General features: G+C 41.3%; 2 protein-coding genes across 6 annotated transcripts in view; one reads left to right on the top strand and one right to left on the bottom strand.

The window, feature by feature from the left end:
- Position 1: 1 nt before the first annotated feature.
- On the bottom strand, positions 2-10,162 carry LOC139367974 (outer mitochondrial transmembrane helix translocase-like). 2 transcript variants are annotated; one of them, XM_071106416.1, is made up of 10 exons: positions 9,983-10,162; positions 9,074-9,259; positions 8,835-8,933; positions 6,202-6,322; positions 5,863-6,063; positions 5,624-5,730; positions 5,301-5,390; positions 1,694-1,744; positions 1,478-1,614; positions 2-1,271 (listed from the first exon to the last, which is right to left on the bottom strand). In XM_071106416.1, the coding sequence occupies exons 2-10, from the start codon at positions 9,245-9,247 to the stop codon at positions 1,154-1,156; spliced, it is 1,098 nt and encodes a 365-aa protein (XP_070962517.1). In that variant the 5' UTR covers positions 9,248-9,259; positions 9,983-10,162; the 3' UTR covers positions 2-1,153. The 2 variants fall into 2 exon arrangements, with proteins under 2 accessions (XP_070962517.1, XP_070962518.1); XM_071106417.1 differs by lacking the exon at positions 9,983-10,162 and adding an exon at positions 9,665-9,782.
- Positions 10,163-11,200: 1,038 nt separating this feature from the next.
- LOC139367975 (phosphatidylinositol 3,4,5-trisphosphate 3-phosphatase and dual-specificity protein phosphatase PTEN) overlaps positions 11,201-17,990 on the top strand; it is a 16,977-nt gene continuing 10,187 nt past the window's right edge. For 2 of the 4 annotated variants that reach the window (XM_071106418.1, XM_071106421.1), the window contains exons 1-6: positions 11,217-11,981; positions 14,460-14,544; positions 15,819-15,863; positions 16,623-16,666; positions 16,790-17,028; positions 17,605-17,746. In XM_071106418.1, coding sequence (XP_070962519.1) covers positions 11,903-11,981; positions 14,460-14,544; positions 15,819-15,863; positions 16,623-16,666; positions 16,790-17,028; positions 17,605-17,746 — 634 coding nt within the window. In that variant the 5' untranslated portion in view covers positions 11,217-11,902. Of the gene's footprint in view, positions 11,982-14,459; positions 14,545-15,818; positions 15,864-16,622; positions 16,667-16,789; positions 17,029-17,604; positions 17,747-17,990 lie in introns of all 4 variants that reach the window. The other 2 variants (XM_071106419.1, XM_071106422.1) reach the window with 2 other exon arrangements.

The following is a 17,990-nucleotide window of genomic DNA, read 5'->3' on the forward strand; positions in this document are numbered from 1 at the left end:
ACAATATTGGTGTAATTTATTTTAGCAGACACCAGAATTCAGGGTAAGACAAATTCTAAAAATGAATTAGTCAATATAAAAAGCAAAGCAAGCATTTTACCTAAACCAAAGTTCAATAATTAAAACTACAATTTCCAAAAATCCCTACCCCCCTAAAACAAAATGTCCATAGAAAGTTTGTCATGTAGAAATAATCAACCTGGTCATCACAAGGGATAAACAGAAACTATAAGACATGACGATCACCACAAGCAGTTATTAGAGTCTACTGTAAATTAACCCTGGGCTGAAGACCAGGGCATAAAAGCACAATGCAGGTTTCCTGATATATTGAAGTTTGACGATCACCACAAGCAGTTATTAGATTCTACTGTAAATTAACTCTGGGCTGAAGACCAGGGCATAAAAGCACAATGCAGGTTTCCTGATATATTGAAGTTTGAAAAAGGACATGTCTCTGCATCTGGTACCATGCTCTCTTCACAACATCTAGTGATAATTCACTTTCAGATAGGAGTTGAATTGTTCTGATAAATATTTTATCATGCATGATAACTTCTGATCTAATTCGTAATTCTGAGAACCACTCAATTGTACAACTAGCTAATAGTTGAACGATGACAGTGCCAACTATAAGTGGCAAATTTTATTACCGATGTTACACTAGTTCGATAAACTGCTTTCCTAGAGAGAAAAAACATACAGTACCAAAAGAAGCAACATGTGATGCTCAGATAAAAGCCCAAGGCTAAGTCAATATTGCTGTGTGTCATAAGTAATAGGGAGGCAATTATGTACATTCAAACCTGAAAGGATCCATGGCTGTGCCCATATTTTGCAGTCTCAAGAGCCAGTTTCAGAGAGACCTTGGTTGGCCAGATGCATAAGACACTAATGCCAACATAAGTATCACGTAACGCTTAACTTCCACATAACAAATAGAATTTTGACAGAAATATTTCATGTCAATGCATTGAACTAAATGTTCTTAAAATAACAAATGAGCTAAGACATTACAAAGTGATGTTATGATAGACATTACACTTATGTATATCTCTTCAAGTTCTCTCCACCAGTAAGTACTCTACATACATAGAAAATAATAAGGAAAGCATATCCAGGCGCTTAATAGTTCTCCTTTGCATGTCAAGACTCAATCCAGAGTAGAATGAATCAGAACCGTCTGTCCGTCTGCAGACTTCGACTTCCTCATCTTCTGCCTGGCAGTCTGCATGTCGTCCTGATTGATGGACCGGATTTGATCCTGGATCCTGGAGACAAAGACAAGGTCAGTATCTTGCTGGTAACTACAGAAGGCACTCTAATAGTGTGAAAATCACTAATCACTACTAATGCTCATATGAAAAGCCAATGTAAAGACATTGGTATTGGGAGATCAAGTTAGGTCTCAAGAAGTACGTGTTTATACGGGCAGAATTGGGCTGCCTGTGTAAACGCAGTCAGAGGGGTGTGGTACCTTTCATCGGCATGGGTGTTATGGACAAAATCCCGCACGCATAACAGAGCAGCATCCCGACACATCTCTCTGAGATCACTTCCTGAGAATCCGTCAGTCTCCTTCGCCATGTCAACAAAGTCAACAGCGGGATCCACCTGGGAAATGCATGGGGAAGTTTAGTGGAAACACAGACAAATGTGTAATTGTGTAATTTAATTACCATGTAAAACTTACATTTTCATTTTTCAATATGAGTTTCAAGATTTCTTCCCTCTGCATGCGATTCTGCAAGACAATAATAGTTTTTAGCAGGAATGTAATCTATTTCAGGTAATCTCATATAGTACTGCATAAATAACCATAGTTAAGGCTGGCTCAATTACCAAATAACCGTGCTACTGACAGTTATGGATGAAGACCGTCATGAAAAGTAAACAACCGTCATAATATCTATATATTTTTGGGGAGGCCAGGGCAAACAGCTGACTGAAGACAGGACGGCTGGCATTCGTACGGTTGAGTCCGTTTCTGCGATAACATGGACTCTAAACAACATGATGAAACTGTGTTGCCCCTTGCTGAAACAAGCAAGGTGTTGTAGCAAACAATGAATAGAATGGGCTTGGCACCTCTAACCATGGCAATCGAACTGGTAAACTCACAGGTAGGGCTGTTGTGGTGACTGTATTACCACCACATATATTATTTAGTTTATGTAAAAACAAGATTAAATCAAGAATACTCTGACGGGTGACAATATTAGCCTATCACTTGTGAATTATATATTATCACTATTCCCAGCAATAGAAACAATGCCTTTTTTGTGACCATTTCAAATCATAGTCACACACCTCATGTAGCCTAGCCCATAGGCCTATACATTTTAACAGGTTTGTATCACAACTAAAGGAGCCAAATAACTTTTAAAATTAAGAACATTACTCCGCTTAACAAGGGGTGTAGAGCCAAACTGGCATTCATCTTTGTAACACTGCAAAAATCTGAAACATTTTGTCCAAAAATTATGCAGAAAAACTAATCCATGCTTTTGTCACTACTGCAATGCTCTACTTTCTAGCTACCCGGATAAAGCACTAAATAAACTTCAGTTAGTGCTAAACACGGCTGCTAGAATCTTGACTAGAACCAAAAGATGTGATCATATTACTCCAGTGCTAGCCTCTAGATTCCTGTTAAGGCTAGGGCTGATTTCAAGGTTTTACTCCTACCCATTTCTTCGATTTGGTCATGTCCCTAAAATTCCGAAGCAAACAGCTAGAGGCAGGGCTTTCTTCTATAGAGCTCCATTTTTATGGAATGGTCTGCCTATCCATGTGAGAGACGCAGACACGGTCTCAACCTTTAAGTCTTTATTGAAGACTCATCTCTTCTATGATTGAGTGTAGTCTGTGAACGGCAAGGGCGGTTTGTCACTCCAGTGCCTTGCCGTTCACATTCGCACCCCTGGTCCAGACTACACTCAATCATAGAACCTACTGAAGAGATGAGTCTTCAATAAAGACAAAGGTTGAGACCGAGTCTGCGTCTCTGCCTGGCCGGTCCCCTTCTCTCCACTGGGATTCTCTGCCTCTGACCCTTTTACAGGGGCTGAGTCACTGTCTTACTGGTGCTCTTCCATGCCGTCCCTAAGAGCGGTGCATCACTTGAGTAGTTGAGTCACTGACGTGATCTTCCAGTCCGGGTTGGCACACCCATAGGTTTGTGCCATGGGAGAGATCTTCGTGAGCTATACTCAGCCTTGTCTCAGGGTAGTAAGTTGGTGGTTTATAGATATCCCTCTAGTGGTGTGGGGCTGTTTGCCCTGTATCGTCGGACGGGGCCACAGTGTCTTCCGACCCCTAGTCTCAGCCTCCAGTATCTATGCTGCAATAGTTTGTGTGTCGGGGGGGCTAGGGTCAGTCTGTTAAATCTGGTGTAATTATCCTGTGTGAATTTAAGTATGCTCCCTCTAAATCTGTCTCCCCCTCCTGGAGGACCTGAGCCCATGCCTCAGGACTACCTTGCCTCCTTGCTGTCCCCAGTCCACCTGGTCGTGCTGCTGCTCCAGTTTCAACTATTCTGCCTGCGGCTATGGAATCCTGACCTGTTCACCGGACGTAAAAATACCATAAAAATGCACCTTTATTATAGAACCATTACATGCATAATCACATTTGCGGTCACTTTTGATAATGGTGTTTTCCACTAATGGAACATTTGCGCTTCTAGCCTACTGCAGTGTGCACATTACTGCGCTTATGTGAAGAAATTGTGTATCAACATTAAGCTAAACTTTCTGATCTGTTGAATCAGCCACATTGCGTAAAAACGTTGTTGTTTTGTATCCTAGTGGTTGTATTCATTTGGGATCTATTGCATCCCACAACTGTCCCAGGCTATGTTTGGTTATTTCTCGTACAGAATAGGTCGACTTCTGTACTATGGGGGATAGTAGATTGACATAGGCTAGTGCTTTTGCTGTTCGTTAGGCCTACATGTTGTTGGTTGCGTCCCCGATGTGTCGGTCTTCACTTGTAGCCTGTGAGAAAGACCCAATCACGTGATGGAGCGCACAGCACTCAGGGAGAAGGGCACAACGGCCACTGGCCTCAAAAGGCATGAATTTTTTTAGAGTGCATTACGGCCACACAAACGGGATGCCGCCGTGAAATTCTAAGCATTATCAAGTGCTTGTCAAATTGTGAATGAGTGACTGATGTAGTGTTCACAGCCTGCACAAAAAACAAAGCAGAGCTCATGCCTTTCAAGCAACTTTTTACAAATCATTAGTCATTAGAGCCTTACAATGTATTAAAAATCAAAAAATATTGCCCAACGTTTGTAGAACAACTAAAGTTACATGAATAACTGTAAATTAAGCATATAGGAATACCCATTTCTTTGATAACTGCTCAACACAGAATAGCCGCATGTGCACACTCCCTCAAAACGTTTGGAGAAAATATCCTTAACATTTTATTTAGCTTGTTCAATTGTATTCTTCATACTATAAAATAATGCCACAGAATTCTAAGCAAATCTTGCCTGCTAAATGAACTAGTGTAGCCCAGAGCCATAGCCGATCTGGACCTAACAAGACAAGAGTATGCTATTTTGTTCTTCTGAAATAGACTACATTTTCTTCATATCATATCTTTAGACTTGTCTAAAATAAATAATGGATTTATTTTGAAGGTGTAGGCTATATTACATGGATTTATTAGACTTTTTAAAAAGGAACCTGTTCCAAAAGGTCTGCATCAGTGGCTTGTAGGCTGTGTGTGGAAGCCAGGAGATGCTAAATGTGTTTGTTAATTAACGGTCAATCACCGTGAGACAGACAGTTCATTTCTTGACCATCACCAACTGACGAAATTTCGTGACCGCCACAGCCCTACTCATGGGTACACTCGCAATGGCTGCCTAGTATTGTGACGCAATAATTCCCATGGTAATATAGAATGTTCATTTCAATGATGTTAACTGATGTGGCTCATGCAATGTAGGGTATTTTTTGTCATGCCAATTGAATTGAATCAACAAATTACAGCACATATTGATGGGTACACTTCCTGCTTTGCTCCTATGAGTACACTCGCAATGGCCGCCAGTCCACCTACTACGCCATTATTGACTTGAATGGCGACATCTGTTCTATTCATTCTATTTCTATGGTAGCACATGCAGCCAAGACCAGATTTTGCTATTTGAACGGTTATTACGGAGACAGTGGTCGTTTGTCTGGCCAATTACAATCATCCAAAATTCCAGGACCGTCACAGCCCTGTTCATAGTACTGTGTATATACTGATAAACGTGTACAGTTTGTGAATAGACTCACAGGCTGATTTATGTGAAATCTTGTGGGCATTCTCCTCAGAATGGCGGAGTCGAGATCCTGTGGACGGTTAGTGGCCCCCATAATGATGACCTACATGAGGAAAAGGTGAGAGGCAGTTGAGAGAGACTCAACCAGACAGGAGTCACATGATGATCAATGTATTTACCAACACAACAAAGGCTGCAAAACCGAAACGTCTGTGTACGCTATCCCTGATGCAGTGAAAATAATAAAAACAAATACAAAATGAAGTAAGCTTTACGCGACATCTTTCGGAGTGCGGACCTGTCGCACCTTTTGCTTATCCTTCATAATGGACCCACCTGGCAGTTGTAGTCCGTCTCAAGCCCATCCCACAAGCTCATGAACTGAGCCTTCATCATGGCTGTGGCCTCGTGGTCAGAGCTGGAACGGCTTCTCAGGAAAGAGTCTGGAACAGAACATTACAGGATCGACAGGAGCCGGGGATGATGACAACATAACTGGCTTAGCTGAAGTACCCAAACAAGATTTAAAGTACTGTATAGCATCTGTGAAAGATAATGGTAAAATAAGCATTTACCAATCTCATCTATGAAGATGATTGAAGGCTGGAGCTTAATGGCTAGAGAGAAGACGGCAGAAGCCAGTTTCTGGGACTCTCCATACCACTTGTCTGTGAGGGTGGAAGGCTGCAGGTTGATGAAGCGGAAACCAGCATCTTTGGCAGTTGCTTTGGCGATCAGCGTCTTCCCACAGCCAGGTGGTCCATACAGCAGCACACCTGTTATCATAATGAAAGGGGTAAGAGGAGTGGCTAAAGACTGAAGGCGGTCCTGTTGAACCTTTATATGCATTGTGTCTATCTAGGCTTGTGCACCGGTCTCAATAAGCAAATCTTGTATGAAAACAAGAGACTCACCTTTTGGTGGTTGAAGCAGTCTGGATCCCTTGAACAGGTGTCTCTTCTGGATGGGAAGTATGACAGTGTCTTTCAGCTCAGTGATGACTTCATCTAGGCCAGCAATATCACTCCATGTGATCTGTAGAGAGAGCATCACATCAGTTAGTTATGGGGAACAGACATACAGGTGACTGCCAAAATAAAAGGAAACACATGAGTAAATGAGGGATGAAGTATATTGAAAGCAGGTGCTTCCACATACAGTGCATTTGGAAAGTATTCAGACCCTTTCACTTTTTCCACATTTTGTTACGTTACAGCCTTATTCTAAAATGGATTTTAAAAAATTATCAGTCTACACACAAATTAAAGAGAATTTATAAAAAAAAATTATTCAAACCCTTTGCTATGAGACTTGAAATTGAGCTCAGGCATCCTGTTTCCATTGATCATCCTTAAGATGTTCTTACAACTTGATTGGAGTCCATCTGTGGTAAATTTAACTGATTGAACATGATTTGGAAAGGCACACACCTGTCGATATCAGGTCCCACAGTTCATGTCAGAGCAAAAACCAAGCCATGAGGTCGAAGAGTTGTCCGTAGAGCGCCGAGACAGGATTGCATTGAGGCACAGATCTGGGGAAGGGTACCAAAACATGTCTGCAGCATTGAAGGTCCCCAAGGCCTCCATCATTCTTAAATGGAAGTTTGGAACCACTAAGACTCTTCCTAGAGCTGGATGCCCGGCCGAACTGAGCAATCGGGGAAGGGCCTTGGTGACCAAGAACCCAATGGGCACTCTGACAGAGCTCCAGAGTTCCTCTGTGGAGATGCGAGAACCTTCCAGAAGGACAACCATATGTGCAGCACTACACCAATCAGGCCTTTATGGTAGAGTGACCAGACGGAAGTCACTCCTCTGTAAAAGGCATATGACAGCCCGCTTGGAGTTTGCCAAAAGGAACCTAAAGACTCTCAGACCATGAGAAACAAGATTCTCTGGTCTGATGAAACCAAGATTAAACTCTTTGGCCTGAATGCCAAGCGTCATGTCTGGAGGAAACCTGGCACCATCCCCACAGTGGTGGCAGCATCATGCTGTGGGGATGTTTTTCCAGCGTTAGGGACTGGGAGACTAGTCAGGATCGAGGGAAAGATGAGTGGAGCAAAGTACAGAGAGATCCTTGATGAAAACCTGCTCCAGAGCGCTCAGGACCTCAGACTGGGGCGAAGGTTCCCCTTCCAACAGGACAACAAACCTAAGCACACAGCAAAGACAATGCAGGAGTGGCTTTGGGACAAGTCTCAATGTCCTTGAGTGGCCCAGCCAGAGCCCAGACTTGAACATCTCTGGAGATACCTGAAAATAGCTGTGCAGCGACGGTCCCCATCCAACATGACAGAGCTTGAGAGCATCTGCAGAGAATAATTGGAGAAACTCCCCAAATAAAGGTGTGCCAAGCTTGTAGCGTCATACCCAAGAAGACTCGAGGATGTAATCGCTGCTTCAATACATTTGCTGAAATTTCTAAAAACCCAGTTTTGCTTTGTCATTATGGGGTAGTGTGTAGATTGGGGGGGGGGGGGGGGGGGGGGGGGGGGGGGGGGTACCATTTTTTAATACAGCTGTAATATAACAATGTGGGAAAGGGGTCTGAATACTTTCCAAATGCACTGTAGATGTGGATCCTGAGTTAATAGGGTCAAGTATAAAAATGCCCAGTTGCCCATTATTCTGGCTACCATGGCTAGAAGAGATCTCAGTGACTTTGAAAGAGGGGTCTCAAAGGCACACACAGGGGTTTAAAGGGTGTGTGTGTGTCAGTCACAGACCTCAAACCAATTAAAACACTTAAGGGAGATTATGGAGCAGCGCCTCAGACAGTGTTTTCCACCACCATTAACAAAACACCAACAAAAAAGTCATTTATTGTGGAAGAATGATGTCATATCCCTCCAATAGCATTCCAGACACTTGTAGAATCTATTCCAAGGCACATTGAAGCTGTTCCAACAACCTTAAGACACTTTATGTAGTGCTTCCTTCATTATTTGTTTCTGTTGGAATGTTGTTACCCAGCAAGACACCTAAAATTGTAACTCAAACAGAAGGGGGAACTAACAAAGAGTTACTGACAACCAAAACGAAACAGGTGGGGTTCTAGGAATGGTTCTGAAAGACACTCGTCATGTTGTCCACTGAAAGTTGACTAACAACAACAACAACTGGGACCTAAAAGACACCAACCATGAGCGGCCACTAAATTTGCCCAAGAGGCAAACAAAATTAAAAACCCACCCCAAACTTAGACAGGAATCAAACCTAATGGTGGAGCAAAACTACCAGGGAAGAACAGATAAAGGATAGTTTATTAGAAATCATAACGGGAGCGCCAACTAAAGGTGTTAACCCACATCTCTCAAGGTAACTGGAGCACCCGCTCTCAAATACCCCCTGTACCAGCACAGATGAAACGCCTTCTGACTAACGAGAAGCCAAACCAGCACAAGTTCAACACATACTGACTAACGAGGTGACACCAATCGGTGCACCCAATGTGCTAATGTCCAACCTCAAAATATAAATGGAAAAACCAACGCTTGTAACAGTTGGGTTCAAGCAATGGTGTATTGAAGCAGCTCTCTTACCTGCATGGTCAACGGGTCCACCAGATGTGCTGCAATGCTCATCTCATACTCTGAGAGCTTGACATTCTGCACACCGATCTGCTTCATGAGTTTCTCTGCCTGAAAAAAACCCAACTGTCAATAGCCATCTACCTAGCTTTGTACATTCCAATACAGTCCCAACAAACATGATAGATATCCACAGAAAACGCTCAGAAGCAAACAGGTCAAACTTGGCTACTGTATATTGAAAACTTCACCTGTTTCTGTGCTTCCATTTTCTGTTTCCTTGTGGGATCAATGGCATCAACCATCCACTTTATGGTGAAGTAAGTGACTGCACCAAATATGGTCAGTCGGAAGAGTAAACCAAAGACTTCATTCCGGCCCAAGGGCTGGGAAATACTTTCAGTTGGAATCTCCTTCAACACCATCTTCTTAGATGACTGGGGGATGGAAAACAAAATGACAGTCTCCAAACTTCATCACAGTTGAAAGTGAACAACATAGCTTAGCTGCTATACAAGTGCTGAACTCTTTATCCAACAAGAACAATGTGTGAATTCCACTTAAATTCACAAAACCCTAATTGAAAATGGGCTTAGACATTAGCTGAGAAATTACATAAATTCGTAAAAATGTACACTCAATCCTGTTTAGCAAGCTAAGATCACATGTTCATGTCCATCCTATAAATATTGTTAGCAGTTAGCTAACATGATGACATATGGCTGTCACAACACTGGCAAGCTAACAATGCCGGCTAAAAATCTCTGTACTGTTGCGTCCTGCTTGACACGACAGCATTTGCCAGTTGTTAGCTAGCTAGTAATTTGATATGACCTACATACCTGATGATGGAATTGGTGTTATTTTAAGTCTATATCTAAAAATGTTTGACAATAATCGAAACTGTGAAAAGACTAGCTAGATAGTAGTTTCACTTTGCGTGTTACAAAACCGAAACCTTAATTTTGATAGCTTTGACCTCCAGTTAGCATGCAGCCTCGTGCCTGAACTAGTCGTTACTTTGTATAAAAAAAAATCCCACTAGCAGGACACCTTGTGAAATGTGTTGTATTGACCCATGTATTTGTAATTAGAACTTTTAAATGATTTACAAAAACAAATTAACCATCACAGTTTGCTGGACTAGTCGTGACACTCACCTAGCGCTTCCACTCTTGCTCTTGTCCCTTTCAGCGTGAAGCTCGGCGCAATTTGCTTGACAGATGCCCCCTACGGTTTTGGAATAGAAACAGTCAAATAATTTCCTCAATATTTCTGTGGCATGGGACAGCATTGAACGAAGATTCTTCAAGGTAAAGAACAACACATGTAAAACTATGGATTTAATGATGTGGCTACAACCAATATGGTACAAAATAAACTAATCCCCTATCATAAAACGTAACTATTTTTGTTACTCAATGTGTAGGTCAGGATTCTGTGCTTCATGTTCCAAGCAAATCTGACAGGTGGAGCCCTAACACAACTAACGTTAGTCCAGTGACCACAACTACTGGCTCACAAGCTCCTGTCCGGGTAAAAAGTTAGGAAAAGTCAAGGTACCAAGACAGACACTGCATAATGTGCAACAACTGTGTATATTTGTGTTTCCAACTTTGAAGTTGTCAAGTATGGAAACATTGAAATGATGATAAGGGCAATGCATAGTGTCAGGTACTGTTTATTTATTTATCATTCTTGTTTTATAGTCTATACGCAAAGTGAAAAGGCAACAATGTATTGATTCCTCATCAAGGCCGTGGCGGCAGGTAGCCTAGTGGTTAGAGCGTTGGACCAGTAACCGAAAGGTTGCAAGATTGAATTCCCGAGCTGACAAGGTAAAAATCTGTCGTTCTGTTCCTGAACAAGGCAGTTAACCCACTGCTCCTAGGCTGTAATTGAAAATGAGAATTTGTTCTTAAGCTCTTAGTTAAGGTAAAAAAATAAATAAATACACCTGCAATTTGATCATCCAGTTTATGCAATGCCATGAGACAATGGAAATGACATGTTTAAAATGGATTCATCAAATGCATCAGGCACACCGCACCGAGTGTATTACACAACGCAAATTCTCTGATTTGATTATATACATGTCAATGTCATGATTCCTAAATTAAATATTGGAAACTTCCCTAATTATAGAAACACGTGACTATAATAGAGAAGCTAGTTCCCTGTTCAGTGCCCATGTCCTTCCGCCACCGACGAAAATAATTTCTTATAAATGCAATTATACAATGAAAGATACATATTTCATGATATAATGTATTGATTTGTCAATTTATTCTGCACCATTTTACGTGTTGTCCTAACCGTGTTTCACCGGATAGATGTTTTTGAAGAACTATTTTACACTGCGGCATAACATTACGTCCAATCGTAGCCTTTCTCAATTGGAGCGGAAGCCATCATGGAAGTTTGCGAGAGCAGCGAGAGGAACGAGTCAGTAGGGAAAGGGACTTGTCAGGGAAGAAGTGCGGGCGAGTAATATAATTACACAGATTTGTTAGCTATGTTGAAGGTGGAGGCTGTCAATTTTCCTGTCATATTTTTTTAGTTCCGACGACGTGGATCGTTTTGTCGGATGAGTTCTTTTTTTGTTGTTGAAGAATTGACATGCTAACTAGATACGCTAGCCATATCTAGCTACGTGTGTGCAGAGATCGAGTGTGTGTGTGTGTCACAGTCACTATTCTGGGCAAGGAACGTCGGGGAGATTTCTCTCCGCTTTTCTGGCATAATCACGGCGCCTTTGGCCAAATCAGATACTTGGTACGCTCTTAAAATACAACGGTTCGAGGGCTGGATAATTAATCACCTATTCATCTGGAGGATTTTGTGTCAAATTGTGGGATCTGGGAAGCCGGGCCTGTGGTGGAACGGAGAGAGGCCCTCCTTTATGACCCAGCAGCAGCAGAAGCTATTCTAGCTAGCACGGCTAGCTTAGCTAACTCACGTTAGCTGTCAACGTTTGACACCAACGGGATTGCGAGGGAGAAAGATTGGCAGCATTTCATACAAAGGCAACAACAATACTTTCTCTTAATATAAAAACGTTAAAGACTCCTGTGACAGATATGGCTGCAATCATAAAGGAAATTGTCAGCCGAAACAAAAGGAGATACCAGGAGGATGGGTTTGACTTGGACTTGACTTGTATCCTTTTTGTTGAATGGCCGTAATATTAGCTGGCTAGTTTTTATGTCTGATTATGTTCATCTGTCTCTATTAACGTTACCTTGCTAACTAGCTATAATACCTAGCTTGATAACTTAACTAGCTAATCGTCCTTTGTAGAAAGGTTAACGTGAACTAATGTTAGTCAGACAGAAGTCAGTGAGCATTAATTTAAAAAAAATATATATATATATATTAGTTAGCAAGCAAGCTGTGAAAAGCTAATGACAGAACGTCTGGTTGGTTGGTTCGCTCCCTCGTCACTGGTTGGTCAACTAGCTAGGTCAATTAGCAACCAGGTTATATGCTAACACACTGCTAAATTGCTACAGTATTTGAGAACGGTGTGTGTGTGACATGTGAAACTAAACGCAGTCTTGATAACTAGATAAATCTCATAGCTTGCATAACGTTAGCTTCGCTAGCTAGTAGTTTGCACGTCCATCATCATCATGATAACTGAACGAGAGATTCAACATCATGGATAACGTAGCTGGCTAATGTAGTGGTAGTAAACGTTATATCTAGCAAATTGATCTTGATAACTTGTCTTAATTATTTGGTTGATGTCAACTGAAAATGTCACCGGTTAGTTGGCTAATATATAGTTAGCTTCCCCTGGATGGGGAACAAAGAGATCAACCTTTTTGCGACGCATTATTAAGGTCCTCTGGCCTACATAATAATGTAACAAGCTATAATGGATTAGATTCACATTATATTCTCAATCAGTCCTCCTTCTAGCCAGACAAATACCTAAAAGCATTAAGTCATTATCAGAGTGAGAGGAAATGGTAGCTTATTAATACGATTTATAATAGCGCTATCTAGTTAGTGGAATGTGCCAATTTCAATGTGCTTGAATGAACATAATTATTGGTTTAGTCGTCTTGAGATATTTGAATTTTTTTCGTCTAGCTTAATGAGCTCAGCGTGTTTGTATTGATTTGAGGTATTGTTGGAGATTGTGTTTAGTGACAAATGACAGGAAAAGACAATTATCAAAATTACTGATCAGAAGTTAGCTATGTCTGAAATGCGTCACCTAACCTTGCAAGGTATGCAATCAAATGGTGAAAGTGTAGGTGCATGTAGAATGCATAGATTAAAAGCCAGTTAAAGGTTATGAGCATAATTGGAGGGAGGAAGTGTGGCTTAGTACTGTTGTACAATATTAGCATGTTTAGTTGTAATGTCTTGCACTTCAATTGGTAAACTTCTCTTTGCTGTGGCTATGACCCTTTGATTGAGGTTCAGTGATCTCAGGAAGCGCTGTGCATTTTATTTTATACAAATCAAAAACAGAACTGGGTTTGCCTAACGTAAGTCTTTTTTGAGTTAGATCATGTATGAGCGAAACATGGGATTATAGCTAAATCACCTTGTTCCATCAAACATATTTAGATGTGAGAGAACTATTGTGCCAGTCATTGTGTCGGTCATTGTGGCAGTGTTCGGGAAGGCAGTGTAGCCATGGTTGTTCCTGTTATGTAATGATTCCTCTCCAGTTCTAGGGTTTGGTTTTAAAATAGTGATGAGATTTCACATCGGCAACAATGCCTCTCCACCAGATCTTAACTGTGCTATTACGAATATGAAAATTATTCTCCTAAATGGTGTTGCTGGAAATGGCAGGCTTATTTTATTTAACCTTTTACCTAGGTTTGTCTCATTGAGATAACATCTCATTTTCAAGAGAGACCTGGTCCAACCAAGAGATAACTATGTTCTGTGAAAATTGAATTGATCCCATTCAGTCCATTGATTTATTTATTTGATTGGAACAGTGAGGCTCTGCTCATGCTGACCAGTGCATTTGTCATTGCAGTAGTCTCGGGTACTTTTGGAGCATGACGTCATTGTGATTTTATGCCAGTTCAAATATAAAATACACTATCAGGATACGTAAGTGTGTGACAAGACGGCCTGGGTTTCAGTAAATGAACAGTAAACATGGAAGCATAATTTAGAGATCCTGTTTTGTATGCATTTCATATAGTAGTAGCCAATTCTGATGAATTATTTGACCAAATAGGGAATCTTTGTATGCTTAAATACATTTTTTTGTGCTTGGATATATTTCCCAAGTGAAAAGGCATGCGCAAATTAGAGCAACTTCAGCTTTGTTTATACCTGTATTGATGATGTGAGTGATGTAATGCTTTTTCTTTCGAGGAGGTTATGATGATGGGTGGGGGGGTCTGGTCTATATTACCCAGGCTCTGTCCTGTTATCCATACTTCTCTGCTGTGATTGATCTGTCACGATAAGCAATGCATGTCTGATGTAAGCTATGATATAAGCCATCTGTGTTTGGGCATATCAAAGAGCTGTTTGTTTGCATTGTACACCAATTGTATGTGGGTTGTTGTATTGGCCTAGGTGTGTGTAATTCCTTTCTTTAGTCTCTGACCTTTAAGCAGCCAACCTCCTGGTTTCCTTGACTCCTGCGCTCAGATATTTATCCGAACATAATTGCTATGGGCTTTCCTGCTGAAAGACTTGAGGGTGTCTACAGAAACAACATTGATGATGTAGTACGGTAAGTACTTCTCCTAAATGTGCATGTCGACGTTCCTGTCAAAAATAAACCAGGGGTTTCTTAGAACGTAAAGGAATGGGGAAAAGGTAAACAATGAAAACAGCAGGTAGTTAACCTGTCCTAACTACCTTAACCAAACCCAGTGGGAGCATTTTAGAGGGCCCTGTTATGTAAGCCAATTTCCAACAAATCTCAGAATTTCTCCAGGGAGCTGAGTTATATTTTAGCATTTTAAAAGCGAATTTCCAGGGATTCTACATATTCTGCCATGGCATGTTAGTTCTCAAAGACTTTATTTAAAGTTATAGTTCAATTCATTTTTTCTAAATACTTTATCTGGTTTTAGTTGTTTAAGTTTACACTGAAAATATCCCCCCCATTATTATTGTAAATGTTTTACAGTTTGGAATCCCTGATCCTTTCTCACTGTTTATCATTATATGGGCGACAGAGGTCGGACTGAATATAATGTTTGAAATGCATGCTATTGTGCCAGCTTCAGAGGCTTGCCTGATGTGTCAACTGAAACCAAAAGAGTGACCTGCAAGCCACCTGTGAACTTAACATGACCCTACTTATTTTATTGCGCACCAATTTCCTTCAATTTACGCAGGCCCTAAAAATTGGCAGACTCCAGCCACCCATGTCATAGACTGTTCTTTCAGCTATCGTATGGCAAGCTGTACCGGAGCATCAAGTTTAGGTCCAAAAGGCTCCTTAACAGCGTCTTGCTGTTTATTATCTATGCATAGTCACTTTACCCCTACCTACATGTACATATTACCTCCATTACCTCGGGCTAACCTGTATCCCCGCACATTGACTCGGTATTGTAACTTTTTTCACTTCTAGTTTATTTAGTAAATATTTTCTTATTTTCTTAACTGCGTTGTTGGGTAATGGCTATCTATACCTGTTGTATTCGACGCATGTGACAAATAAAAAACATAATTTGAGGATGTAGACTCATAGGTGTGGGCTTTTGGAAAAGTTAAAGGGGAAAAAATTTATTTTTCATTTCCCAGAAGCTGTTGTTTTTAGATATGTGAGCCAACCTGAATGACCAACACCCTGCTGATAGTCAATGTTGTAACACCATATTATTTAGCTTGTCTGAGAGGCCGTCAGTCTGCCCCCCTGTCTGTGCCATTCTGGCATTATGCTCTGTTTTAAGAAGGTGATTTAGAGGGCCGTTTAGTGTTGGAAGGTAAGTTGGATCAGAATTAGCTAAAAATGTGTTCTGGATGGAAAAGTAATTATCTTCTCTCTCTCAGGTTTCTGGACTCTAAGCACAAAAATCATTACAAGATCTATAATCTGTGAGTACCCTGGTATCTGTCTATTTTGCCTGTGCATATGCAGTATGGTCAGCAGCGGTTGCTGTGCTGCAAAGTTGTCTGATGTAATGCAGAAAATGTCTGTGGAATATAGCCCTGGAGGAGGAAAAGCCTTTCTGTTTTAGAATGTAAACCACAGTAGCTCTTATTTGCCTTAAGACATCAGGGCCCAGTTGTCTATCCGGATTTCACCTATCGTATAGGATTAAATGCATAGAAATTGAGTGAATAGAACGGGAGTCCCCATTCAAGCAATGATTTGTCTATTCTATTTCTATGCGTCTAATCCTATCGGATAGGCGAAATCCCGATAATTTTTTTGAATACAGGGCCCAGTGGTTCTTGGTGGATAGGCCCAGGCATTGTGATGACGTTTCAGAACAATCATATCATGGTAACCGTTTGGTATAGTTTTGCCCTGGAAAAGGAATTTACAACCATGTTTTCCTCACTCAGTTTGAAGTCGTTACCTAGTAGACTGGCACTGACTGACTTAACTGTGAGCTACAAAGATACTAAGGATCACAGGTTTCTCATTGATAACAATCATCTTAAGAGGAGTGGAGAGAGCTCAGTAAACACAATGGATATATTATTCAACAGTTGGCTGAATCTGTGTGGAATTCATGAGGTTGCAGTCGTTGAAATAATCTGTATGCTGACAGATCGATTGTACAAATGAAAGAATGCTCCTGTTTGTAGTCCACTACTACAGCAACATTTTTGTTTGTCCCTTTATAGGTGCGCTGAGCGACATTATGACGCATCCAAATTCAATTGCAGAGGTGAGACATTACAGTGAAAACATCACTTTCATTCAGGCTGTCATTGAATGAATCAATCTTTTAACTAAAAACCCACGTGTGACATTATCTAACTGAGCTCAGTCTCTCTCCGTCTGTCTCCAGTTGCACAATATCCGTTTGAGGATCACAATCCCCCCCAGCTGGAGCTGATTAAACCGTTCTGCGAAGATCTTGACCAGTGGTTAAGTGAGGATGACAATCACGTGGCGGCGATTCACTGTAAAGCTGGAAAGGGACGTACGGGTGTCATGATCTGTGCATACCTGTTACACCGGGGCAAGTTCCTCAAAGCACAAGAAGCTCTGGACTTCTATGGAGAAGTCAGGACCAGAGATAAGAAGGTACATTTTATTGTTCCAGTCTGGCCCTCTAAGGCTGTGTTTACACAGGCAGCCCAATTATGATATTTGTCCTCTAAATGGTCTTTTGACCAGATCTTTTTCAGAGTTGATCTGATGTGAAAAGATCTGACGTGATTGGTCAACAGACCAATTGTTCAGTGGAAAAAAATATCAGAATTGGGCTGCATGTGTAAACGCAGCCATACTGTCTTGGAAACGGATCATCCCCATTATCCATTTAGATCATTCAACCCTCTAACTCTTCCCCAGGCCATTTTCAACGTACCTCGCTGGTAACATAAGGGTTAAATGGAGGATTATGATGGTAGTCGTCAACTCCACACCATAGGCCTGGTCGTCGTGGTTGATTCTAGTATATCCCCTAATCATTATCTTAATTGAAGGATACATTATGAATAGTTGCTTGAGTTAACGCTGATCTTCCTGACTTGAACATTTGTGAGGCTCCTATAAAGGCTTGTCGTCATGATTTGATATTTCAAATTGTAAATGTCCTCTTTACAGACGGAGAAAAGAAACTTCAGTTTCTCTAAGTGTTTCTATTTTCCCATTCAGGGAGTGACAATCCCCAGCCAGAGGCGCTATGTCTATTACTATAGCCACCTTCTCAAGAACCAGTTGGATTACAAACCAGTGGCTCTGCTCTTCCACAAGATGGTGTTCGAGACGGTGCCCATGTTCAGTGGCGGAACGTGTCGTAAGTGATTTCCTCGTCATTGGTCTCAATCCTGTTTCTTTCCTGTATCCTCCTGACCTTGGGCTTGTGTGCTACTGGCTTTCACAATGTGAGCTTCAGTTCATTGTCCTGCCTCCGTCCTCTGCTTTGCACAGCTTTGCTTCTTGATGTTGCATGATCTTTTGCCCTTTTCTCCATGCAAAGCTGACATTAACCACAGTGGAACGTACCGTTTTGTAATGACGGTTATGCTCGTCAGAATTGT

Source organism: Oncorhynchus clarkii, chromosome 16, assembly GCF_045791955.1.
Source record: "Oncorhynchus clarkii lewisi isolate Uvic-CL-2024 chromosome 16, UVic_Ocla_1.0, whole genome shotgun sequence".
NCBI lineage: Eukaryota > Metazoa > Chordata > Actinopteri > Salmoniformes > Salmonidae > Oncorhynchus > Oncorhynchus clarkii.